General features: G+C 40.6%; 3 protein-coding genes across 9 annotated transcripts in view; 2 read left to right on the plus strand and 1 right to left on the minus strand.

Moving 5' to 3' along the window:
• Positions 1–5,025: 5,025 nt before the first annotated feature.
• pcdh20 (protocadherin 20) lies at positions 5,026–8,869 on the plus strand. The gene is made up of 2 exons (XM_085908028.1): positions 5,026–5,171; positions 5,283–8,869. Exons 1-2 carry the CDS (start codon positions 5,124–5,126, stop codon positions 7,899–7,901), a joined length of 2,667 nt encoding a protein of 888 aa, XP_085764154.1. The 5' UTR covers positions 5,026–5,123; the 3' UTR covers positions 7,902–8,869.
• A 5,821-nt stretch (positions 8,870–14,690) lies between these two features.
• Positions 14,691–21,688, minus strand: tdrd3 (tudor domain containing 3). Of its 4 annotated transcripts, none has more exons than XM_085908438.1 (13): positions 21,487–21,688; positions 20,639–20,723; positions 20,218–20,283; positions 19,565–19,722; positions 18,118–18,259; positions 17,957–18,028; positions 17,741–17,884; positions 17,461–17,598; positions 16,999–17,170; positions 16,691–16,813; positions 15,753–16,609; positions 15,538–15,663; positions 14,691–15,360 (listed from the first exon to the last, which is right to left on the minus strand). In XM_085908438.1, exons 1-13 carry the CDS (start codon positions 21,522–21,524, stop codon positions 15,244–15,246), a joined length of 2,238 nt encoding a protein of 745 aa, XP_085764564.1. In that variant the 5' UTR covers positions 21,525–21,688; the 3' UTR covers positions 14,691–15,243. The 4 variants fall into 4 exon arrangements, with proteins under 4 accessions (XP_085764564.1, XP_085764566.1, XP_085764565.1 ...); XM_085908440.1 differs by having other exon boundaries at positions 14,691–15,395; XM_085908439.1 differs by having other exon boundaries at positions 15,533–15,663.
• A 723-nt stretch (positions 21,689–22,411) lies between these two features.
• Positions 22,412–26,531, plus strand: part of LOC147059657 (protein diaphanous homolog 3-like) — a 49,966-nt gene continuing 45,846 nt past the window's right edge. For 3 of the 4 annotated variants that reach the window (XM_085907905.1, XM_085907903.1, XM_085907904.1), the window contains exons 1-8: positions 22,412–22,546; positions 22,796–22,963; positions 23,814–23,993; positions 24,083–24,187; positions 24,446–24,576; positions 24,953–25,027; positions 25,244–25,313; positions 26,285–26,421. In XM_085907905.1, the coding sequence (XP_085764031.1) occupies positions 22,838–22,963; positions 23,814–23,993; positions 24,083–24,187; positions 24,446–24,576; positions 24,953–25,027; positions 25,244–25,313; positions 26,285–26,421 (824 nt within the window). In that variant the 5' untranslated portion in view covers positions 22,412–22,546; positions 22,796–22,837. Of the gene's footprint in view, positions 22,547–22,795; positions 22,964–23,420; positions 23,454–23,813; positions 23,994–24,082; positions 24,188–24,445; positions 24,577–24,952; positions 25,028–25,243; positions 25,314–26,284; positions 26,422–26,531 lie in introns of all 4 variants that reach the window. The other variant, XM_085907907.1, reaches the window with a different exon arrangement.

A 26,531-nucleotide genomic window follows, 5' to 3' on the forward strand; every position in this document is an offset into this window, starting at 1 on the left:
TCTCCCAGCTTGTTTTGATTCGATTCGTTGAATAAGCTAATCAGTGCTACCTTATTTACCATCGTTTTGCTTTCCTTTCCGCTGGCCTTGTAGTGCCAATCAGGGCAAACACAAGAGGAAGAAGTAGTTTGCTTGGATTTAACTTCAAGATATTCTCACTTAGGCAGTATATTTTGTTATTCTACAATAAGCTAGATGGAAAAGCTCAAGCATAATATACTTATTATATTAAGCATAATATACTTAAGAGTAGAATGGCTGTTTTATATAAATATAACTAATTAAAATATAAATAAATACAATTTAAAATAATATATAATGATAATTGAAATAAATAAATACAACATGGCTATCAATTCCTGGTAAATACTAACTTTCCCCCACCCACAAAAAAACCTTGATATGTTTTTTTTTTTCCTTCCAAAATTCAGTTTACATTTGCAGAGGTTAAGGGTCACTATTCATTTTACATCCCTCAAATTTGATGTGCCCGTAAAAACTTTAAAGCATTGGTTTAGAGGCAGCAAACGGGGCATCCGTAAAGCAGTCCCCAAAGCTTTGCTTTTCCAGACTTGAGCCTGTGCTGAAAAGTCATCTTGACAGATGCACCAGTTTTATGCTAGTCCACACGTTGACGAGTTAGCACTTGTCACAAAGAGAGAGAGAGAGATGTCAAATGTGATGTGGAAGAAAAGCCAAACTGCTTCTCTTTCCTTTCCCCTTGGCTTCATGTAAGGTCAGAGTGAAAAAAGGAGGTGCAACATAGACACTGAGGCACTCTGACAGCTTGACCCTTGAAAGAGAAAGTAGCCTGTCTATCTGATGCTCCGCCTCCCCATGCCCTATTCTTTCTCCAAACTCCTCTTCTCTTCCATTTGATCTATTTTCTTCTCATCATGTGTAATTCATCTTTAACCTTTTCTCTGTTCTCATGTGCAGAATCGCCAATTGTGGTGGAGGACCAATATCCTCACCGGTCACAAAATTAGGTACACCCAACGGTATATGCAGTCAAACTATTTTAATTGCGTCTGCATGGGGAAGTATGATACGTTTGTGTCGTACGTCACCTTCAGATTCAAAGAATAAATATTGTTTAATTAATGCCTCTTTGATGCTGGATATTGAAAAAAAAAAAAAAATCTTCCGTTGGATTATCAGAGTAACTGTATCTACGGCGAGTGTATGTGTGTAAACCTGCACACCCAGATACAAATTCCTCCGTTGGACTGGAATGTCAAAACGAAGTAATAAAAATGTTCAGGAAAGGACGGCCAGAAATCCATATTCTTCCTTTTGTTCCACTCCGCTCGTAACTCTCCAGAGAGCATGAGGACATACATCACCGGAAGACTCGGGTGACGTAGACTTATATTGCTTTTGTGCTGCTTGTCCTCATGCACAACAACCTCAAGCATACACAAAGAGCAACGTCTACCAACAAACAAGGTTGCAGATTGCCGCACGTTCGGTCTCAGGGGGGGATTATTCAAGGATTTATCTCATCCTAATCAAAACAACACAATAAATGTATGTTCCAGGGAAGGAGCGTGGAGATACAAAGGAGGACATATACGGACATCATTTGTTGCGTCCGTGCTTCCTCGGGCCCCCTCCCTACCATCTGCCATGTTGTCATGTCAGATGTGACCTTGAGCCAGTCCGTCGTATCATGACACGGACGCCGTGCTGTCACATCCGAGCACTGTGCCAATCTGAATAAAAACACAACAACAGCATCCTAATGATGTGGCACCGAACAGCAGTTGCAGTAGCAAACAGTGAAGGAAAGGTTTGTCATATCCAATTAAAGCTGCAGAGGTGCTTCCTTCCCTGTTAAATGCTTGGCTCGGGTTACTACTCGCAATTGGCATTACAACTGTTGCTGGTTAGAAATACATAATACATCTTTTTATAATTACAGATTGACACCTGAACTGAATATTTTTGCTGGGTGTAGTTGGAAGTGGTGTAGAAAGGAATGCGGCACACCGAGATATGTTTCTGATATATTGTCCGTCCGTGCAGCGAGTCAATAAAATCTTTTGTTTGTGACACATAACGCACCATGAACCAGAACACTGCTTCCTAACTAGGTTGCCCTTTGCTCTGGCTTGTGCAACTAACTGTGTTTGCAAAGTTCACAATTGTCTTTTTTTTTTTTTTCAAACTGACAAACAGATGGATAAGAAACACTAGTAAGAACTTTACTTTAAAAAAAAAATAATGCACAAAATGGCATTGATAAGTATTTGAGCACATTGAGTAAAGTCTTTGAAATCTAGCAGGGCTCTGACATATTAAATTGAATAATAAATGCAAGACCAACAGTGAAATTATCTTCTTTCAATATGGCGTGAAGCAATTTAAGGAAAATGTTCTGGAATATAATTAAACCTCTCAATTCTGAGCTGCTTTGCCATTTTTTCCCATCTGCCAAATTTAATGAGCCAAATGAGCTTTGCGCTCTTCTGCTAGGATTTGTTTAACCATAAGAATAAATTCTCTTCACATTATAACCTCCCCAATGACCAAAAAAAAAACGTGAAAAACAGAGAAAGCCTCAGCAAAAAAAAATCCAATCCGATTTTCTATTGACCCAGATGTGAAGCTAAATTGGACTTTCTTAAGTTGCTTACATTTGTTTTCTATCCTTAATTGACACCCTGCAGGAAGCACTCTTTAAAAAAAAAACTAAAGTAATGCACTCAAAAACTTTAAATTAAAACTTTGAAACAGTCAGCAGACGGAAACAAGTAGAACCTGTGGTGGGCTCAGTCAATAGAAACTTCATTACTGGTCGACCTGGCAGGTAATCTTCTTGGCGACTGCTGTGTGAGCGATGCATTGCACTGAGGCAACTTTCGGCAAGCGGGGACAGACAGACCCAGCGTGCGCCTTCAGTCACATATAAAGTCACTCACACTCTAACCACTCGGATATTTTAGTCTCAACCCGCCTCACAATACTGTCTGTCAATCAAACGCGACATCACCTCAATTGATTGCCGTGTTGTGTTCTCCTTTAAAGATTAACTTGGCACTATTACCAAAACATGTTCAGCATTTGAAAAGAGCCAAGAGAAGAAAAAGGCACGCTGGATGATTTAGAAGACAGACACACATATGGGATGCATTTGTCAGTAGATTTATGAAAATAAGCAGGTTTTCCATCTATTTAAAAATCCATCACACTAAGCTGACAGTGCGCCAGAAAAGCAATCGGTTTATTTCATTGTAAGGTTTTCCTGCAGCATTATCAATGTGTAGTTTATAATTCCAACCAGCAGATGACAGCATAAATGCAAAGACGTCAATCGGGCCATCCATTCTGAAGCCCTCGAGATACTCTTGGGTGACCAAGAACCAAGCTCAGAAAGTTCAACCTGTCATTTGATATAATGTGGGAAAAAAATTAAATACTCATTCCCATAAACACTAAAAAAGTCAAGGTGCAAAGAATGACCCATGTAATTACCCTAAATAACTGCATTCCCCCAATTATTATTATCTTCAAGAATGTTTGCCAAAATGTTTTGATACTGCTACAAGTGGAGCTAATATGTGAGTGCTCATATCCATCTGACCAGCCACTAAGTTGTGTCACAGCTATCAAGCTCGCTTAGCTGCACTTTGATTAAAAGAGGAGACCATCGTTGATAAGACATCTGTTCGGAAATCTGGGAAGAGATTACCCAGCCTCATCTCACACAGAATCAAATGACGTAAATAAATCATAAAACCCTTGGCCGGATTGAAACTTCCTTTTGTAACCGAGAAGTCACCAAATATTTCCACATAGTATACTGTTTAATTATGTGCGAGTAAAAATGCATATGAATTTAATCCCAACAGTAAATGTAAAGCTTGTGTGTTGTTTTGCTGAGCAGGGACATTTTTTTGCATCTGCTGAACACATATGGAGTGACGATTGTTTGAATTGTCTGTTTTCACTCTATGCATGAATTTGTGTGGCTACTTTTATGACGGGCGAACTCGCACACATTGTAGCAACTGAGCAAAGATGTTTTAACATTCTATTATTGCCATTAAATGCTGTTTATTTTATCATTACTTTAAAAAGACAATTGTCATTTATCAGAATACAGATGCTAGAATTAATCAAATATTGTCATGCAATATTTACAATTAATTCCTGCAGTTCTGATTAAACTGAACTAATATGGAATTAGCATTGCTTGTTGATTTAAAAAAAAAAAAACATTTTTTTTACAGAAAAACAAATATTTGATTTTTGGGTGGAACATGCTAAGGTCTAACATTTACAAGACATTTGCATCTCAGACTAACTCTGCAGTCACGTTACCACACTGTAGTCACAGCCACTGTTTGCGAGAATGTTTCGGGCTTTAGCTCTTTGATTAAAATGTTGGAAGGAAAGGGGATTTATTGATTATCTACATCACGATAGCGTGCTCGGGCGTGTGTGTGTATTTCCAATGGACTTCAATCATTATTTTCTGTGAGCAGTATGTTTCCAATCCCAGCAAACAGCTGGCCTGGCATTTAGAACACATGGGGATTAGGGGGTTGAATTATTTAAAGGCTCAATCCAGAATCAGACCATATCACTACTTATGATGCCAAGATCTGCCTTCTGATCATTTGTTTGCCGTTCATTTCATGAACAAAATGCCTGTATGAAAGCTGGCTGTGAATCTTTCCTCATCATTTATTTTGCCTTACCTTTGTACTTTGATTCTCATATAATCCCCCAAAATGTTTTTTTTTTTTTTTTTTTTGCTGAGTCGGACTCACCTGTTACAATTCATATAGTAACCGCAGATGCCACGGTTTATGCTGATAAATGAGTACAGGAAGGCCAGGCGTGTGATGATGCGTGTTAAAACCATGAGAAAAAGTTAACCCGCAAAGTACAGACATCTCAGTGGCCGTAAGGGCTCATTGGATGGCATATGGGACTGATTTGCATACGGTGGGAGTGTCCCGAGCCTGCGCTGGGATGAACGGGTGCTTCAAGTCAGACAGCAAGTCGGCTTTGGACAAAGCATAGACCTTGCATGGCTCAAAATGCCTTGCTTGTTTCAAAGGCTACGCCTCCTGCTATAAGTGCAAACAGCTGGAATAGGACATACCTTAAATATGGTCAACAGAAAGCTCCCTGGACTTGGCAAAAGAGGGGGAATATGGGTAAGTGTTAACTTGAGAGTAGAAATTGACAAGTATACAGAACTAAATGATATAGTTGCGTTTAGCTGCAAAATGCGTTCTATATTCTCAAATGCTCGTTTTGTGTTGCAGGGATTTTTCATCCTTTTGCTTTACACCGGCCCTCCTTCCAGCTTTGCAACGTTCAGTCAAGCAAAAGAACTCATCTATAGAATAAAGGAGGGTTTACCCAAGGGGACCTTTGTTGGAGCCATCGGTGTGGACTTACATTTGGATTTTACAGTTGACCCCCCCTATTTATTCAGCGTGGCTCAAAGGAGGCTCAGCGAACAGTATGTGACACTTAATAATCTGACCGGAGAGTTTTTTACATCAGCGACAGAGATTGATAGGGAGGCACTTTGCCCTCATAACCCAAACAAACATGGATGTTTCTTCTCCCTCGATGTGTTTGTGCTTCCTCAGCAATATTTTCAGCTCATCAAAGTGAAAGTCATCATTGAGGACGTCAACGACAACAGACCAAAGTTCCCTGTGGACGAGCTCGTTATATCCATCCCGGAAAACACGGCGGTTAACGCTCGCTATGCGGTGGAGCAGTCCGCGGTTGACCCCGACTTAGGTCTTCACGGAGTGCAGACCTACTGGCTCGTGAATGACTTTGGTGTCTTCACGTTGGATGTGGAAGAAAACGAAGGAGGGGAGCTGACACCCTTTGTCATCGTGACCGATTCGCTGGACCGTGAGACGCGAGCCGAATACGTCACGGACATCATCGCGGAAGATGGGGGGACCCCTCCTCTACTTGGTGCGGCCACTTTGAAAATTCTCGTCTTGGACGTGAATGATAACTGTCCCCAGTTCATCCAATCACACCTCAATGTGACCCTGCACGGCAATTCCACCAAAGGAACACATTTGGCTCGTCCGCATGCTTTTGACCCCGACCTCGGTGCAAATGCTCAGATCAGCTATGCTTATAGCGAGCGTGTGCCAAGAGAGACCAGAAGCTTGTTCCACTTGGACAGAACTACAGGGCTGATCAAACTTGCGGGAAAAATAGACACGGTTACAGCCACATTTTACAAACTCACGGTTCTGGCCAACGGACCTGGTTGCATTCCCGCTGTTGCCACTGTTGCCGTTTATTTGGTCAAAGTTCAAACGGGCCCGCCTGAAGTCATACCGCGATACATCTCACAGGAAAAAGACGGAGTGCTGACGATTAAGGAATCGGAGCCGGTTTATTCTCCGATTGCTTTTTTTACCGTCAAAAATCTACAAGTGGGTCAAAGTGTGGACTGCTATTTGGAGGGTTCAGGTCCTTTTCGGATCGGACCGTATCAACTAGCCAAAGACGAATACCTTCTCGAAACCACGGAGCCCCTGGACTATGAGACGACGCGGGAGTATGAGCTCATGGTAGTGGCTGAAAATAGTCAAGGGCTGGTCATCAAGACCTTCCTCAAGGTTGAGATTTTGGACGAGAATGACAACGCGCCTGTCTTTCAGCAGTCTCTTGTGGAAATATCGGTCGATGAGAACAATGCACCCAACACTTATCTCACCCAGCTACATGCCACAGACCAGGACAGCGAAGCCCGGGGGGAGGTCACCTTTCTCCTGGGAGGCGACGCCCCTGGCATTTTTGTTTTAGATCAGGTGACGGGTATCCTGAGCGTGACCACGTCACTGGACCGTGAAGAGAAGGATACATACCGCTTTATCGTGAGAGCGGTGGACCGGGGAATCCCGAGGAGGGAATCCATCGCCACCGTGGTGGTGACCGTGCAAGACCGCAATGACAACAGTCCACGTTTCATCAATAAGGATTTCACTTTTTTCGTGCCTGAGAACTTCCCGGGTTACGGCGAGATCGGGGTGCTTTCGGTGATGGACGCTGACGTCGGGGAAAACGGCTGGGTGGCCCTTTCCATCCTCAACGGGAGCGACATCTTTTTGATAGACACCGGCCGAGGCACGCTAAGGGCCAAGATCTCACTCGACCGTGAGCAACAAGGTACATACCAGCTGTGGATCGAAGCCGTCGATGGCGGGCAGCCAGCGCTCTCCTCCGTAACCATGGTGACCGTGCTGCTGTTGGACGTCAATGACAACCCACCCATTGTCCTTTTCCCTCAATCTAATCAGTCCTACATGTTGGTTCTGCCCAACACTCTGCCGGGAACGTCCATCACGGAAGTGTACGCCGTGGATAACGATACGGGAATGAATGCTGTGATCGCATATAGTATCATTAAAAGAAAGGGAGCCGAGCCCGGCTCGTTTTCCATCGACCCGGAAACGGGAAATATCACTTTAGAGAGAGAACTCAGCAATCGGGGCCTCCATAGCCTTCTGGTAAAAGTCAGCGATCACGGTCAGCCCGAGCCACTTTACTCCACCGTCATGGTTAACTTATTTGTGAATGAAACCGTCAGCAACGAAAGCTACATCCAGAGTTTGCTGAGCAGAGAAGCTGATATTGAAATAGAGGACAAACCTTGGCAGATCGGTCAATTCCAAGAGGGGCCTGAGAGGAAAGACACGTTTCCGTGTAAAGCCGCCCTCGTTGCCCTTTCGGTGACATGCGCTGGGCTGTTCTTCTCCCTCGTTACATTGACGGCTTGCATATGCTGTAAAAGATTTCAGAAACAAAAGACAAAATCGGAAGTTGAGTTGCCTCTTAAAATGAAGACGGACTCGATGCAGGTCAAGAATGGGAAGTTGAGGCATGTCTCGAACATTTGATGACACGCGTTTACACCAATGTTTACAAGACGCACTGTGAGAAGCTCTTTTTAATCTGTACATGTGAGCATTTTTAACTCACTCGCTGCCATTGACGGCGATTGACGTCAATGATCCATTTTTACTCGGCTGGCAGTGAATGAGTTAAACATTTGTCACGACTGGCAAAACGTTCTTTACAGACCCTCTCAGGCCACTTTAACACAATGAGACCTAACATAGCCACATAAATGATACAAAGATCTTATTTTTCTGGGGTTTGAATTTAATGTATTCTATATTTATAGTAGTAGAGTTTTCAGGTGTGTACAGTTGCACTAGATCTTGTTTGTAATATTCGAGCCATCTGAGTTTGATGACGCAAATTACAATAATACATTTTGATGCAGTTTCTCAATCTTTTAGATTGTGCAAAGTGATTGCTTGCAATATGATTAATATCAAATTAAGAAGTGGAAAAAGAAAATGATGTAATTATGTACATTTTGCACTCTTGTTTTCAACTTTGAAGGAACATATTTTATCTTTATAAGGCACATTCTTGGAGACCATCCACATTATTGTCATAGCTATCACAATTTTTTGTATGAACGTGAAACATATTTTTTAAATGTCCTGTTTTGGGATGTTTTTTGGACAGACCAAGAGGAACGGTTACCTTTTGTATTCCTGCATTCAAATATAAGACTAAGGGAGATTCTACCCAATATCAAAATGCATAAGGAATTTGATCCATTCATTTCATAGCGAGGACTGACCTAAAAACTTGTTTGTAAACATTTCCGCCGCTCTCTTAAGGTTTTGTTCAACCTGACAGTTAAACCTGTTTTTGGCAGTTCTGTTCAGGTGCCCCAGTTGGCAAGATGCTTTTTTGTAATGACATATGGCGCCATATGTTGCATCCAATGCATTAAGTTTGTCTGTTTTGTTATATCATACAAATTACCGTTTTCAAATGTGCAATTTTCAATGTGTCTGTGAAATGTAGAAAAGTAAATATTAAAATACTTATATTTTAGTATACATTCGTGTTTGGAATCATATTTGTGAAAATGCATAATGTCAAATCCGGTTCTGCTGTCGTCACCTGCAAAGGTGACGACTTGGGCGTTGCAGTCATGCACAGAAGGAAAACAAACTTATGTTTTCTTGCTTTGACTGTTTATCTCTGTGTTTTTACAACATGAACGCAAAGTGGCTAAAATAAACTCATCGGGGACTCGCACCCTCCCAAGTGAGGAACTCCTGGGTACTACACGTCTTTTTTAATCTTGCTCGGGTTTGGCTGGAATGACAACAGAAAAAATGCAAACAAACCAGTGCGGGGCAACGTCACGAGTTGGAAACAGCATTGCAGCAGCACCGGCGCATGTCATGGCGGCACGGAGCACATCGGGAACAGCTCAGTGTAATCCGTCGTAATCACCTCTGGTCACCCTGTACGCTTCCAAAATAGGCTGAGCTACGATATTCATTTGACACAGAAATACTAAAAAAAAAAAAATAATAAATACAATTTATTTTTTGTTTGTTTGTTTTTTTCAGAAATAAATAATAATGTGCAGTGATGTTTCATCACAGCTAAGGCGTTATTGTGCAAGATTTTGTTTTTGTTTTTTCACCTCCCACGAACACATTGAATTCAAACAAAGAAAAGATAAGAGAAGAATCGAAAAAGAAAACCAAGGATGCCTCTTCAGGACAGGCCGAATATGTTCCACGGTCAGAATAAAAAGTTATTCATGACCTTTCGGAAAAATATTCTCTTCCGTTCATGACCTTAGTATTTCTAGTTTGGAAAAACGCAACAAAACACAATTTGCAAGCACATACAACTTGTACAGCTGGTCCCTGTTAAAGGTTTCCAGTTCATTCATTATACAAACAGTTGAATAAATATCCCTACGACACCCCCACCCCTCCCTCCCCCTGTCCCATCTATCTGTCCATCTGCCCATCTGAAATTACATTAAATTCTTAATGGTGCGGACAGACAGTAATTATCGGACTATATTATCTCGCCAAGCGTGAGCCCATTTTGAGATTGGCTTGATTGTAATTTGGCTGCCCTGAAATCCAACAAATAAATGAAAAAGGCCCAGGTTTGGTTACACCTGTTCCAGTAAAGTTTTGATCTCAAATATGCAAAAAAAAAACACAAGTGCATGAAAAGGCTTTATGAGAAAATGATGAACATTGTGATGGTGGCACACAATATTCAAAACAGCTTACAAGATCCCACAATGAATAATCATTTCCTGAACTTCTCATCTTTATATTTGAAGTTTAACGAGTTACATCCCAGCAACACACACAGATGCCTAACAGATTTATTTTGGCTTTGAATTGTGTGTGTGGGGGGGAGAATTCATTCTCTCGTTTTCTCCAGTTCCAATGAGTCACGAGAAATCGTCATGTATGGTTTGATTTGTTTTGTTTTATAAATACTATTTATTAATTATTTTATTAATTTATTTCATTATTGTCAAAAAGAGCACTCCAAACTCTTTTTAAAGTGCAAGTTTGGACAATACAAGTCAAAGTGGTTCTTTTAAAATGTATTTAGTTGCACAGTGCATACAAAAGGGTTTTAATTTTATCCTGCAATTTATTGTGGATGAAAAGGCAACTCATTTCTACCTTAAAGACACTCAAAGATCTTGTGTTGCTTCATTCACACACGTAACAATTAGAAAACAACCCCTTTATATTTTAATATTTTTTTGCTTTTGTTTTGGATGAGTATTTGAATTCCAAAAACGTATTGGCTACATGCTTCAAAAAATGTTAACAAGAGCCAAACTGACAAGGAAGTTTAGGAAAGAGGCACTGGGGCCAATAAGTCATTAATGCCCTTTTCCATATGACTGATGGGGGGGGGGGGGGGGGGTAATCATAAGGAGGATGCCATTTAAGGGCTGACAGTGTGGCTCAATTGTTGAATCATGCCAACTTTAATATGTGAGATGAGCACTTCTTGTTAATATGAGTCACTCATGCACTTCAGGAATCTTTTCTCTCTGCCAAGAGGAACTAAGTCCACACACCACATTTGGCAAGGAAAACGTAGAGCAGATATTCAGGAATAACTTGGAAACATTTTTGTCAAACAACCTCGACACATCCTGATTGGCAACTAGCCAATGTTTAATTTAATAAAATGTTTTAAAATTATGCTGAGCCATGTTTGGGTCTAAATCTGAGAAAAATAGAGAATGATACCCTAAAAAACTGAAAAGTTAGTTTTGGATGAATAACTAGTTTTGAAATGAAAGATTAGTAAATACTGTGCACATAGTTTAGAAAGATGAATGGTAATACAATTTGCTATCAATATCTGATTTTAAAAAGTGAAGACAATTTGTAATTTTAGTAATGACACAAAGTTGATGCAAAATATGTCTTTGTGGGCCATATAAAATTATGTGTCTGGCCGTATCAGGCCCCCCGGGCCTTGAGTTTAACACCATTAGTGTAGAGGCAAGCGGCTCTGGAACAAATACATTCAAATCTCAGCTCACTCAACCTCAAAAGTCATTCTAAATCCAAGTTAAGAACATGTTTGACACGTCCAACCCGATTGGCCTCATACACACCTTCTCAATCGCAGATTGAAATGTGGCTTGGGTGGTGTCAGGTTCTGCTGATGGACATTGCTCATCTGGCACATGGCAGTAGGCGAGTTCATTGAATCACTCCCCTAATTAAAAATGTCAAACAAAAGGATTTGTTTACTAGCCATGACGTCTTGCTGCGATTGTTTGAGCATCGTACAGTATGTACACATCGAGACATCTGTTGTGTCTATTGTTGCCAAACACGTCACATCCAATCACTTCTAAAACATATGCAAAACACAAATGTTTTATGATATTAGAAAATAAAATTCATCAACTGATTCATGAAGCAAATTTGAAGCTTCATTTTCTAATTACTAGTGTAAACAGTTGTCTCGTCAACCGCAGCGTTACCACAAAACCAAAATTAATTACTTTACGGCGGCCAGACTGTGCGTTGATACTATTCACAGCCACACAAATACAATTTTCCTTTCATTTTCAGTTGTCTTAGCTTTTAGAGAACCTTTTACTCTTCACCATATGCTACCTCATTATAAAAATCACTTAGTTGTAGAGAATTGCCATGACACCCATCCTCTCTGTTTATGGTGGATTTATTTTTTTTCCCTGCTTGCTGAAAGACACTACTGTTCAAAGGTTAATCCTTCTGTGCTTCATCAGACAAAGGCGATTATGTGACACACTGAACCCTAATTTGATGTGCAGGGGCTATCTTTGCTTTTCTCTAAGAACTGATATTCATTTTGTTTAAAATCAGTCTTTGGCATTGCAGAAGCTCATCAACATACAAGTAGCACAGGCTAGATTTGGATCTCTGCTGTGCCTTTTTAAGTTCATCCATGAGGTCAGTGGGTCGGGGGAGCACCAAACCTCTGGTGCTGATTTGGGATCCACACGAGAATCGTTATGCGCTATGTATGTTTTAAATTATTTACAATGTTTGAAGACTTTCCAACCTCAAAGGAGAATAAATGTGACCAGTCACTGAAAATAAACAGAACCATTTCAGGCCTTTGATGGAGATATGAGCTGATACTGGGAGTCGGAAAAGATCAAAGCACCGAATGGATTATGGTGGCATGAAAAAAATAATCGATAAATCCGAAACTCCAACAGATTAATAAAACTGAATACTGAAAAAAAGAAACTGTTGTAGGAAGTAACACTTCTAAAGACACAGAAAATCTGGTTTCATTTAGTTTGCCACTTCAAAAACATAACAGGAAATGCTATATTTTTCACAGATGGCCTCAAGAGATTTTTTTTATTTTTTTTATTTGTTTCATTTGAAAACACTCGTGAAAGTGACTTCAATATCCAGCTTCTGATTCATCAACTCACCTTTCCAAACAAAGGCGCTGTTTGAGCATTAGAGATACACGGCAACAAATGTTGGCGGACTGACCCGTGTAGGCCACGGTCGGATGCGCACCGAGAACATCCATTAGCACTTGACAGACAGCCAGTACCTTGCTCATTATGTGTTGAACCTCTCTGCTGTGGAAACACGGATGCTTTAAACCCTGGCAAACTTTGTCCGTATATGTTATTGTTGCATCAGTCAGTTTAACGGTCATTATGGGGGCATTAAAAGGTAATGTTTTTTGCTCTCGTTTGGGCTGTTACGCCGCTGCTCCTCAACAATGCGAATAAATCATGTTATACGTTTATTCACTTGACAATCAATATAAACAAATACATTGCGTCAAAAGTGATTGTGCACCAAAGGGATCAAATAAATCGAATCTCAATATGTGCTCAGCAGCAATTACATGTATTTTTAATTGGCTTCTGTTTATGAGAACTATTTTTTCATAATTCCAAATAAGTCCAGTAAAAACTTTAAAGTTTGTGTTGACCAAAGATGGACTGACTCATTGCAGCTGCTGGAACTGCTGACACAGGGGTTCCAAAATGGGTAGATATGATTCCGTTCATTTGAACTTGCTGGCCGTGCGTGTCGAAGCAAATTCAAACGACGTAAGCGAGCGTGTCCCAGGTTTGTTTTGGCCAACGTTGCTTTTGTTAAGACTTGCACTGTGCGAGAGACGTTTTGCAATTCATATTGCATTTGCCAAGAGATGCCAACTGCGCATTCAGATGAAGTGATTTGTTTACATGTAATGCCACGCTGATAGTAGCCAAAATGCGGAGTTGGGGAGTGAAAAGTTTGCATGAATTTATTTCACACTGATGTCTTAGAAAATGTGATGAATTCTACATTTATCAGAATGCTGTGTTTGGACAAATGTCAGTTCATTCTTAGAAAGAACATTTTAGGGTTTTCGTCCTCTAATACTGAAATGGGACCAAGGTTAAATTTTGAATCTGGAAAAAAAGTCAACTCTCTCTATAGTAGAAATGTAGAAATGTTACAAGAAAGGACACATTTACGCAGATCACAAGGTTCAGATATCACTGCCACAAAAGGGACCGTGGTGGGGTCAGGTAAAACCAAAGATAATGGTCATTGACGATGAAAAGTGACATGAGAAGCCGGCAGAGAAAAAATATGTTTTTGTGGTCTCCTCTTGTGGGGCGCAAAGCATTCCTTTGCTAGCTGTGAAGCTTATCAAGTTGCAGAGCTGGTGAGGATGCAAATGTACAAACGTTACTGAATCATTCAAAATGAAATATATTAATATATTATTGGTCTGATTGAAAATCTGTACTTGATGAATATCTGGACAGTGTGACATAATCAGTCACAATGCAGTGAAGAGCTTCAATTTCAGTTCCTGTTGGATAACTTTCCATATCACCACACATTCATTATTCATCTGCATCTATTTGGCGCCTCAGTAGGAAAATAAAGCAAATCTGTTGGACCGGTGACACAGTATAGCGCCGTAACCTCGACTGAACCCTTCGCGCATTGTGCACGGGTCTCCTGCTGCAGGTGCGGCTGTAATTGGAACCCGGGCGCAGAATATTTCCTGGTGTGTACAACTTGTCCCTCACACAGTGTAAGCGGCATTTGTGCGACGCTTGAAGAAAGGAAACCTTTTGTCATGTGCAAAATGATATCTGTGCAGTGCAAGCGGCTCAATTACAGGGGAAGCGATTGTTTTACACGGTGAGATTTGCTTCAAAGAACAAGACCAATAAACGCGGCGCTGCTTTCTAAAGTCGCTACAGATGAGCGCTGGGGACAAACAGACCCAAAACCCTTTGAGCTTTCTTTTACGTCATTTTCATTTGTTCAAATCCAGAATGCAACACATGTGCTCGGTAGATTAGGTTTTATTTCAAGACATCCATGCGCTTAACAAAATCGAGTGCTCAGTGTTTTTGCATTATAAGCCCTTTGAAAAGCCTGCCGTGTCTGTGAACGGTCAGTTTAGGAGTCACTCGGGATTCACGAAGAGAGCCCAAACTTGATTGAGAAACACACTCGGTTGAGGGAGGAAACATTTAACAAAGCTAATTTCTACATTCCAACTGCATCGAATAAGGAGAGTTCAGAGGAAGACATCCATCTGTTACAGTCGTTACATCATTCCAGCAATATTTTTTTATTTTATTTAACAGCCTGTCAGATGGGCTGTTTGACGTATATTAGAAACAATACAAGGTTAGAAAAATGTTCGAGTGGATAAATGAGATGTTTTAAATAAATTTTGAAAATGAATTCCTTAATTCAGTTCATAGTTGACTCATTTTCTAAACAGTGACATTTACAGAAGAGAAGAAAATAATACCACTGAGGGGAAGACCCTGCAATTGCATGAAAATTCACCTGCCAGGCAAAAATGTTGCCATCAATCCCGCGCCCGGGGTGGTTGGTAATACTGTTGTGTTGGTCTCGTGCGCCTTGGTTGTCCATCTCCGCCGCGGCGAAATTCTAGGGAACTGTCGTAGTAGCCGTCATCTTCCTCCTGACGTTGGGCAGTTAACAGTTGAGAGTTGTTAGCTGAAATGTGATTTCATTGATTTTTCATGACAATGCGTAGTAGCTTCCGCATCATGGTATTTTTTGCCGAGCAATGCGATATTAACTGTTGTCTGGGAGACTGTTTGAAATGTTATTGTGAATGTGTCATTTTTCACCTTACCAAGATGCCGGCGGTGACAGGCTTGAGGTTATGGAGGAGGACCTCTTCGCAGTTTCCATAATCACTAAACACCACCACAGCTGTCGACCCTGATGGATGCACAGCATCGATTCTGGCGTGGTAGAACTTTTTTTCCCCACATGTCAGGACAAAGAAAAGTGTCAATTAAAGTCTATAGCATTTGGGAGCTTCAACTGAATGGAGCAAATTCATACCTTACTGTCTTCCCAGTACAGAGCAAGGCACTGATCTCCGGGTTTCCACGTCCAATCGACATTCCAACTTTTCATCCCTCCTCGAGGACCTTGATCTTTACCTGGCCCAGACTTTCTTCTCGGCCCGGGGTTATTATGTGGGTTCCGCCTCGGAGGCTGATCCCTGTAAGTAGGACCGGGTGTATTGGTTGGCTTGATTGGCCCAGTCCTTATAGGTAGCACGTCTCCATTTTGGTAATTCGATGGCGTTCTGGTCAGGAATTGTGAATCCTGCAAGCTTCCCCCCTTTGGTGGCACACTATCCTTTTGACGTGCGCCATAGTCAGCTCGGTCAGCTTTCCCCTTCTTCCTCAAGTGGTTTGGGTTGGGGTGAGGGATTGCATCATTTGCTGAAGGATTTGCCAGTTTGGATGAGGGCGCGTAGTCCTTTGGCCCTCTCCGGGGAAATGGGCCAGCCGGGAACCCGGCGTCATTATTTCTTGACCGCTGCGGAAACGATCCGACTGATTCCATCTGATGTTGAGTTTCCTTGGAATGAGTCAAAGACGAGGCAATATGCTCGTCGTCGGTCTCTTTCCTGTCATTCGGTTGTCTGTCTGGTGTTCCCCGTGACGACCTATCGTGACCTTTCCACTGCTGCTGGGGGGATGAAGTTTGTGAGGTTATACAGTTCGAGACGGGCTCCTGGCCTGGTTTTGGAAAGTCTGCGTCCCTGTGAAAGCGGGGCGGTCTGTCGTTCTTTTTTTGCCGATAGTCGTTATGTGAGGAGAACTTTGTGTGAGGGGCTTCTTTGGAGTTAAAGTCTGAGCCGTGCCAATTGTTGTTCTCAAGTCTCTGGGGGGGCTGGCTCTTTGACTCTGGAAACACACAAAAAGACGCCAATCCATGTGCTATGCAGAGATTCAAGACCAGGCGGTAAATCACTCGGTTCTACCCACCATCAATGGAGAAAACGCCCATCTTGGATTCTAGGAAGTCAAATAGAGTACTTGGTCCAGAGGGCCTTCCTCCAGCCTCCTCCTCCTCACCATTTCTGAACCGGCCTCTCCCCCTTCCTCTGCCTGAATAACAATGCGTTACAGACAAGTGAGCAATTCAAAGTTTTCGTGATAATCTCCGAAAATGATTTTAAGGACTTGTTCTAGCTAACTAGTCAACTATAGTATATACGCCCATTTAGGTAGATATTATCCACCTTTGCTCCCACTGACAAACGAATGAAATCCCACATCTGTCAATTACAAACCTCGAGGCTGAGGCTTGTCTGCGCCCGCAGAGTTGGGCCTGCTACTAGAGGATCCGGTGAGAAGACTGTTGAGAGCCACCTCAAGATTGTTGTTGCTATCCATTAAGGCCTGTCTGGCTGCTTCCTTGTTAAAGCCCATATCGATGATGTCTCTTAGTGCACGCTCGTCCACCTGCGCACATGGAAAGAAACGCAATGGCAATATGGTTGGAAGGAGCTGCGGGATGTTCATCCGGGTGGGTAGTCATCCAAAACGAGTAAAAATAAATATTTTCCTCAGTATAAGATTACAAACCGGTTAACATTGCTCAAACTATCAATATCTAAAACGTTTTTACTAAATAATGTAAAGCTGCCTGAACAAAGAATCCGTAGATATCGGGCTGTCTCAGTACTGCAGTTATTTATTTCCTTATTTCTTTAAAGAGGCCTAAACGTCTGCCTAAAATCAAGTCCTCTCACCAGCTCCCGATAGTTTCCATCTTGTCTGTTGTCATGTCTCTCAACCCTGTCTTCCCGCCTATACTTGTCACGGCTCCGTGAAGTCGTGGTGGATAAATTGTTTCCTGCATTTCCTCCTCCCCCAAACACACGGGGACCCTAACAAGGAAACATAAAAGAACATGAGGAACCAACCTTGTGTGAAGCAAATAAATAAAAAGCAATTATGCTAAGATGAATTTCAAGCTTAAGTCTACAAGCCAGAAAATGCAAGTCAGCATGCGAGTTGGGTTTGAGCTACCTCTTTGCCTTTGGCCACCTCGGCAATAGCTGCCGTACGTTGCTTTACAAACTCGTCATTCTCGTCAGCAGTCTTGACTACGCTCTGAAGGGTTTTTCTCTTGTCAAGCTCTTCACTGTCCATTTCATCCTTTTTTGCATTCTTCTGCAGAAAGCAATAGATTTTGTTAGTCTGGAAATTGTTTCACGTCATAAATATCTTAAGGGTTGACCTTACCTGGCCAAATGCCAAAAAAGGAGGCGGCCCACCTTCTGCTCCGATGTTGTTTCTGCTGTGTTTGGCCAGACTCTACAGATGAAGTCATAAAAATATTAAAATGTGTTTCAAAACTACCCTTTATATCACCAAACAGAAAAAAAAAAAAAATCAACCCTTACACGTTGCAGTTCCCATTTTTCCACCATGTGTTCAACATTTCCACCAAGAGTAGAAATGTTCGAGTCATCAAGGAGCAAAAACCCATTTCTAATCAAGACTGTGCCCAGGAGCTTAAATTTTGTTCCAGGGGGAGTATTAAGGCTGAAAAGAAAACAAAATGAGACATTAGCGCACAAAAGCAGTTTGCTGAGAAGCTCAAGAAACACTTCGGTTTAATCATGACTGATCCTAGCATTTTTTTTTTTTTTTTAGCAATAACTAAATTTATTTGTATACAAATCTAGATCATTCTAGATCTGGCGCGAGTCATTCACACTAAACATCAGCTATCAGCTATTTTTTCACCAGATGCCAATCTTAGCAAAAAGAGGCAGGATTTATGATGAACACTGTCAACTATGGCAACGAACAAAGTGATCTGTGCCTGTCACTGACGACCCAGTTATTACAAAATCCAAGTCTTAACATGATCACTATTCTATATCAAAGGCACAAAGGGGTTGTTGTCATGTTTCTGAAAGGTTTGACTTGACACGCACAAAAAAAAAAAAGACATTTTCTTTTTTTGTTATCCAGACGATAATATCAATTTGTGAGAAAGCACTCGACAGTTGGAAAAGTTTCCAGGATGCTCTGAGATCATCTCTGTTTCATAAAACATGGCCTGGAAAAACAAATGTATTTTTCTGCCAAACAATGTGTTTCCTGTAGATTTACCAGCTACTTTTGCCTTTCCCTTATGTGTTTCTCCGTGCCATGGGGCACGGTCAATGGATTAGCTATGCAGGCTAGGGTAAGACGACTCAAAAATAAGATCCAGATGCTTCCACTTCTTTGTGGTAAATGACAAGCCCCTGTTCACATCAGACCTGATAATGCCTCTGCCTCACTCATTTGGAAAACAAACAGAAAACACCGATCATGGTTTCATTGTTCATTTCTTTTCCCATAAATTAATTTTGTCAAACTCAACTTATTCATGTGACCACTGTATGACTTTTATTTATCAACAGAGGGGTCCCAGCAATGTCGTCCATGTATGGGATTCATTCTATTGTGGTCTCGCTACCCATAAAAAAGTCAAGGCCTCCACTCAAGCCCCTCCACCTGTACAGGCTGTCTGGTCACCATGGTAGCAGTCACCAAGGACACCATTGCTTGGCTAGAGAAATAATTCAGGCTGGGAAATGTTACATCAGCAGCTGCCACATGGAAATTGCAGATAAAGGGAAAACTGAATCACGTGTCTGGCAAGTGACAAGTGTTGACAAGGTGGTGAACGGTGGAGAGAATTTCACATTTGTACATGCATATACTGTACAAGTGAGCAAATTGACGTGTAGAGTGCAGATGGAAAAATAGTCATGTCACTCAAACGACAATATGTAGTTAATAGAGCAGAGTTGAAATTATTTTTAAAAATGTGAGACGGGGTGACTCAAGCACCTGATTTTGCTAAGTTGTTTAAACTCCACTCCAGCACAGGTGTTATGGCCATCTGTCATTTGCAGGCGCAGCATTCGTAGCCCTCCCTGGGACTCGATGTCTTTTGGTGCGGAGATATTTCTCAACTTCTGCAGCTGGAGAACGCACGGACCCTCCAGCTGGCCATATAGAAAGATAGACATCGGCGAAAAAAGAAGTGCAGAAAATTAACAGAAGCAGCAAAGAAAGATTTTTTTTCTTCTCCTATACATATATGTCATTCTTGACTTCATTTATCATGCTGTATTTGGAGAGCTTTGGAATATAATCACAACTGAGTCCATTTTTCATTTCTATGTCCTTGTTGAATGGAAAACAAGCTATCCATGTATACCGAATTGGGTGAGGAAAGAAAGGTGGGAGGAAAAAAAACTGTAACTTGTATTATGCAGAGTCATTCATACAAATTGCATGAGCTGCATGACATGTGTATGCGTGGGTGGTGTACGTTACACATAAAATTATGTGTGGATCCACAAGAGCAATTTTAACATTTGCACTTGCTTGACAGCCCGAGTATGAACAAACGTGGACCCTTCTCATGTTTGAAAGTGCTTTAGAGCCATCTAGTGACATTTCGAAGAAATGCAAGCCAGCTCAACGGTACAACTCACCTTTTCAACCCTTCCACTATTGATGTCTGGTGGCAAAAATTTCCTTCCAATCAATCTGAGATCAGTCTGCAAAAGGAATATTGCTTAACTGAGAGACACCATCAACAAATGATTTCCTTCCACTAGAAAACGTACTACAAGGATAATAACTGCTTGCTGCAGACATCATTAAGGCTAATTCAGCATATTTGTTGTTACCATGACAACCAATACATTTGTTCTATAGCCTCAGTATGTTGACATGACCACCGTTGTTAGAAAGACGTTCCAAATTCAATTTAACCATACATGACCACCGTTGTTAGAAAGACGTTCCAAATTCAATTTAACAACATGTAACTTGGCTTGAAGTCAAGTGCAAAAATACTCGTGCAGGACCTCTGTAGTTTGTAGAAGGAAATATTTGTAATGTTGAACTCACATCAAGTGCAATGCTAATGACATCTTTGTGTGTAATGTTCTCAGCAGAGCCTTTCAGTTCAGCAATGCCTTCATCACTGAGGTACCTGTGAAAATAATAAGTTCATCACTTGATATAACACATGCACCGTGTAGTAAAATGTCATACATTGAGGAAAATGAAAGTGTAGCCTTGAAAAATGTCCTTGTGGGTACTCCAGGTTCTTCCTACATTTCACAAACATGCATGGAAGATAGTTTGGGAGACTCTAAATTGCCTGTGGGTGACACCCTGAACTGGTTTTCCTAATGCAATTCAACATAACTTTATTTACATCGCACATTTCACAACCGCTGCAGCTGTAACAAAGAACTTAACATAAAGATTAAATAATAAAATACAACATGATAGACAGTTTAACTGATCTGTACTTAAAATAATCAACTGTACAATAAAGGGGAATTTGAACAAAACTGAAACTGTATACGCCGTAAACAGGTCGTTACTACTGTTATTATTAGTGTTGATGTTAACTTTGTTGTTACTGTTATTGTTAATAAACGCTGCAGCAGCAGGAGTCGTAGCAAAGTTATTATCATTGTTGGACTTGACGTAAGGACGAAACCCCGCCAACACACACTTCAAGTGGTTAGCCTACTTGTAATTACGTGCTATATAGTTATCGCTGGCTAAAACGTTGTGATCCTGCTTTGGCTTTGAAGCCAAAAGCCAATATTCACACATGCTTAACATTGTGCTTTTTGTGGATGTGAAGACCTTTGTCGTTCTCCTCCAGCACGAAGTTCAAAACAATCGAACACGTTTTAGTTCTCAATTTGTGAAGCAATATTAGCTACAATGCGACTTACCAGCCCTCGTTGGCTAGGGACTCCACCAAAGTGGACATTGTCGCCCAAGTAGACGTAAATATGACGACGTGGTAATATAGTCAAAGACATACAAAACAAATCAAATTGCGCGATACTCTGCTACATATATCCGTAGGTTAATAATAATAATACCCGCTACGTCGAATAGCTTAAACGTCATCTACGTCACTATTATGAGACAGGACGGCGTGCCAAAGAGTTCAAAACAGTTCCCAGTTTTGCGTTGTCTTTCAAAGGAGTGGAGAACACAGGGCTGCCTCTATTTTTAATTTTCTGAATATTTCTATATGACATATACATTATGCAATTCATAAACCCCAATTTGATTCAATGTGACATGCTGCAAGACATTTATCAAAGTGGAGTGTTTTTTAGTTTTTCTCACTGCGATTGTTAATTTCACAAAATGACCTATTAAAAGATTTGGTGATTGATATGTCTCGATCGCTCACATAGAAAGTCAGGATCTTGCATAAGGTACACCACTTTGTGAAGAAAAAAGAAAACATTTTCGACAGGGTGTTTCTCAGTTAAAAATAATGTAACGGCCGTTACACTAGTGTTACATTACCCTGTAACACCATCAGGTGTGCTTGTCCAGAATCATCTTAACCACTAGATGGCATTACATGCACATGTAAAATGAGCAAGAAGGAGACGCCGTGTCAAAGAAATTACTAAACAATTCGATTTCTGCTAATAAATGTTCGGATAATGAATGGATGGAAAAATATCTAATCCCCCCCAAAAAACAGGCTTTTAAAATTGTTAATTTACTTGATAGGCAGCACTGATAACCAATCAATTGCACGTTCAACTGAAAAAAGGAGGAGTTAGTGCCCTGATGGGTCCGCCTCCACTTTTCAGTGGACGCGATTGGTCGACTCAAACAAGAGAATTTTTACACCTCTTTGCGCGGGTCTGTCGAAAAGGCAAGTACTGTAGTGAGTTGTCTTACAACTGTTTTCGTACTTGGACGTAATCAGTAGACATAAATCCCATCTGCAGAGAGAGACTACATGTCCAACGTCTTTCCCAGGTTAGTGCAAAACTAACATGTTGACGTGACACTGACGGTGCCCAAATTGGATTAGCGTTGTGTAAAGCTACCAGTAAATGAGGTTGACGCAAACCTGTCATTGACAGCTATGCAGACAATTGCTGTGCAAGACGCCACCGCATCGGAATAATAAAAATGTCTTTGACTTTATGCAAAACTGCAACCTCTGTTTGGGTCTGTCAAGCCGACTTGCAACGTTTGACAAGAATATGTTGCAACTCCACACAGGTCGAGGCCGTGACGTCGAGTAGATGCGCATAAGTCAACAACATGGACACTTACGGTCAGCGGTTTGAAGCCGCGTCGGGACGAGATGGTAAATCGCACAAGAAGAAGGCTTCCTCTTCACACCTCAGTACGCCATGCAGCGACGAAGGAGATCGCAAACCCAAGTTTGTAAGTTTTGCATCACATTATAAAGGAACATTTTCCCAATATGGAGTCCTATGCTGAATTTCTCAGAAAACATATCAAAACTCTTAAAAAGCTCCTATTGACACCACTGCTTAATATGATATTGATTTGCATTGCTGTTTATTAGCGTCATTATAGAGAAAAATGATACTGCAAAATGATGATGACTCCATATCTTGGCTTCACCATGGGAGAGATTGTAGGCCTTTTAAGGTTTTATCTCATCACATAACTATTCTACACAAGTTGAATGGATTAGTTTTGCACCAACAGTACCAGGACAGTGTTGTCAACAAAAATATAATCATTTCTTGGAATAAAAAAAAAGCATGAAAAACATCCAGCTGTTCAAGACACAAATATTAGAAGTCTTGATTACATGCAGGGCAGTGATACTTTATGAAAATGCATATTGTTTTTGTCTGTCCTCTATTCATAGCACCTACAATTTAGAAATCTCACTGATGACATGGTAAGATATAAAAAAAAAAAAAAACAGTCCTTCCATTTTCTTGCCTGCAGACTATCAACTAACACGACTAAAACCATATTCTAATTTGAAACTCTGAATTTTTTTTTATTATCAGACATCACATTCATTAACAAAGCAAAATATTTTCCCTCAATTGAAAATAATTATCAAGCTTCCTTTCACGCTTTCTAACCCCATTTATGATTTTCTCTCAAAATACAAATGGGATATTTTTCGAATGCAGAATGCACTGTTGACTCTGATAATTGTTACTTTCTATCTAAATTAATAGTCATTTTCAACAGGCTCTGCCTTTTTATTTTATTTTGACCCCCTATTCCCTTTTCTCTTTCCTTCTAGCTGGACAGGTTTGCAAGCATTCGGATCCCCGGTAGCAAAAAGGACCGGCCACCCATACCGCATTCTAAATACAATGCCCCCGATTGGTCTGTATTTTCATCTTCTAACTCCCAGTTTGAGGAACTTTCGTCAAAGATCACTTCAGAAAAGGAAATATTGGCACTGTTTGAAAAGATGATGGTATGCAAGTAATATCGGGACATCCCGTTGCCAAGGGTATTACAAAAAAAAACTTATTGTGTTTCTAACTTTTGTCCATTTGATTGTAGGAGGACATGAACTTGAATGAAGACAAGAAGACTCCCTTGAGAGACAAAGACTTGAATACAAAGCGAGAAATGGTCATCCAGTATGTTTGTACTGCTTCAAAAACGGTTTGTTTGATATTTCACTAGACATTCATCCTCATGTTTTGCTGGTCATATGTAACAAGACCCGCTTTGACATACTTAAAGGTGCACTGTTTGCTTCTCAGCTTTAGAGATGGTAATACTAAAGGAACCTCATGGCCTTGAGAACAGCATGTGTAAAACTGCTATGGTGGTGTAGCTGAGAATTGTTGTATTACAAGATTTTTTTTCTTCTCTTTCCTGATTTGCATGTAAAATATTTTCTTTTTTTCCTTCCTGCAGGGTAGTTTGAAAAGCAGCTATCAGATCTCTCCTCAAGAATTCCTGGGAGAGCTAAAGTCTGGGGTGATGGAAGAACGTCTTTTTGCTTGCCTTGACTCACTGCGCGTCTCACTGACGAGCAATCCCGTCAGGTACACTGCAGTAAAGATAAATCGACTTTTTCCTTCACTTTTTATTGCTCCCGTCGTTTGAATGAGAATGTTCCTCTTATTTTGATTCCAGTGAAATGTCACAAGTTCCTATACCTTTTTAAAAATACCTTTTTAGAAAAGCTCACCAACAAGTCTCCATTTGAAAATTAAAGGTGACTCAGATAACACTCTATTTTATAATGAATGAATAAATGAATGAATACATAAATACAAAATAAATAAATAAAAAGCTACATATGTGCAAACGACTCGGGCAAAATTTTATTAAAAAGTATATTTAAATGAAATTCATAGCATACTACCTGATTTGATGAAGTTTCTATCATCTCTGTTTTAATGTTTATTCTTTTTCCAGTTGGGTGCAGAGTTTTGGTCATGAGGGCCTTGGACTGTTACTTGACATTTTGGAGCGATTGCTGGCCAACAAACAGTAAGTTTTAAATTCAAAGATGACTCACCTTTTTTAATGTCAGCAAAACAAGTTGCAAGTCTTTGCTCACACATTCTTTGCATTGCTCTCTGGAAATGAATAGGTGTTGAGTCCTTCTTTGTTCCAAACTCAGATACAGGCTGCAGCTTCTCTGTGACCCTGTGTAGGGTGAATTGTACACAATATGCATTGATTTTGTTTATTTTCTGTCCCTAGGCAGGAGAGGATTGGCAAAAAGAACCAACATAAGGTTATCCAATGTCTAAAAGCCTTCATGAACAACAAGGTAAAGTACACTAACACTTTTTCTCGACTGAGAATGCTGTACAGTACAAATTTGCAATGTTAATAACGTGCCTGCACCTGACATAACACTTCATATGCAGCAATCGCGAAAAGTTGCGGCAAAGATGTTTACATTTGCGAAATTAGACTCTGCCTGTGTGCAATCATTTCAAAACAATGTCAATTAGGCTGCATTTAATTTGTGACCCAGCAGCATTCCAATTATTTTGTCAAAGTTTCCCCTCCCCCCTCGCTATATGCGTGACAGCAAAGAAGAGCAGCGATGCGTCGGCTTGTTATTTTAGTAAACCAATTAAACATTCTATCTTTGTTTTCCTTTACTGAAAGTGAGATGTAGATGTGGTCGCCACGTGTACATGTTTGGAATCAGAATGAAAAGCATCTGTCATGATGGGATGCTGAAATTGATCATTTGCAGAGTTGTTGGGGAGCAACGTGATGTGGAGGCACAAATTAGGGAGCAGAGTTAACAAGCCAGAAAAGTCAAGTGTGAAGAGCTGAGACACTGTTTTATTGTGTCCTCGACCGACACACGCGCTCATGTCGAGGCATTCTTTTTGCAAACTCTGCTTATATGCAGAATGACACTTGATGTTGTTTAATTTTATTTTTTCTATTTATTTTATTTTCCCATTTTTTATTATTATTATATATTTTGATCATTTTTCTCTATTTATTTTATTTATTATTTATAATGACCCATTTTTTCCCAATTGAGATGAAATGATTTTGCGACAGCCTAATGCGCCATTAATCAATATCAATGGCATGACGAGGTCCTTGCACTAAATTTAGCTGAATTGGAACTTCCATCTGTTGTCCATCTACGATAAGATTTTTCCCCCGTCGCTGCCGAGGCAATGTCGTGTTTGTTTGGTTTTTTTCCTCTGCTAAGTCATATGCTTGATTCGTTTCACCGTGCAAATGAAACGATGTGCTTGTTTATTGCAGTATGGCTTGGATCGAATACTTGGGGAGGAAAGAAGTCTTGTGTTACTCGCAAGAGCAATAGATCCCAGCCAGTCGGCCATGATGACCGATGTGATGAAGCTGCTGTCGGCCATCTGCATTGTGGGCGAAGATAACATGTATGTTCTGATGTCATTTTGTTTTGGTTCAAACAAGAATTACAATGCTTTGTTTTGTTATCGTAATTTTAAAACAAATGCTTTTAAACAGTTTCAATATTGGTGTAATT

The sequence above is a fragment of the Syngnathus leptorhynchus genome, chromosome 3 (genome assembly GCF_054491065.1).
Source record: "Syngnathus leptorhynchus isolate UIUO chromosome 3, UIUO_Slep, whole genome shotgun sequence".
NCBI lineage: Eukaryota > Metazoa > Chordata > Actinopteri > Syngnathiformes > Syngnathidae > Syngnathus > Syngnathus leptorhynchus.

Coding starts and splice junctions, on each gene's coding strand:
- pcdh20 (XM_085908028.1), top strand. CDS start 5,124: ATGGTCAACAGAAAGCTCCCTGGACTTGGCAAAAGAGGGGGAATATGG. Junction 5,172..5,282: donor GCAAAAGAGGGGGAATATGG/GTAAGTGTTAAC, acceptor TTTGTGTTGCAG/GGATTTTTCATCCTTTTGCT.
- tdrd3 (XM_085908438.1), bottom strand. CDS start 21,524: ATGTCCACTTTGGTGGAGTCCCTAGCCAACGAGGGCTG. Junction 20,284..20,638: donor TCATTAGCATTGCACTTGAT/GTGAGTTCAACA, acceptor TTCCTTTTGCAG/ACTGATCTCAGATTGATTGG. Junction 18,260..19,564: donor AAACAACTTAGCAAAATCAG/GTGCTTGAGTCA, acceptor TTTTCTTTTCAG/CCTTAATACTCCCCCTGGAA.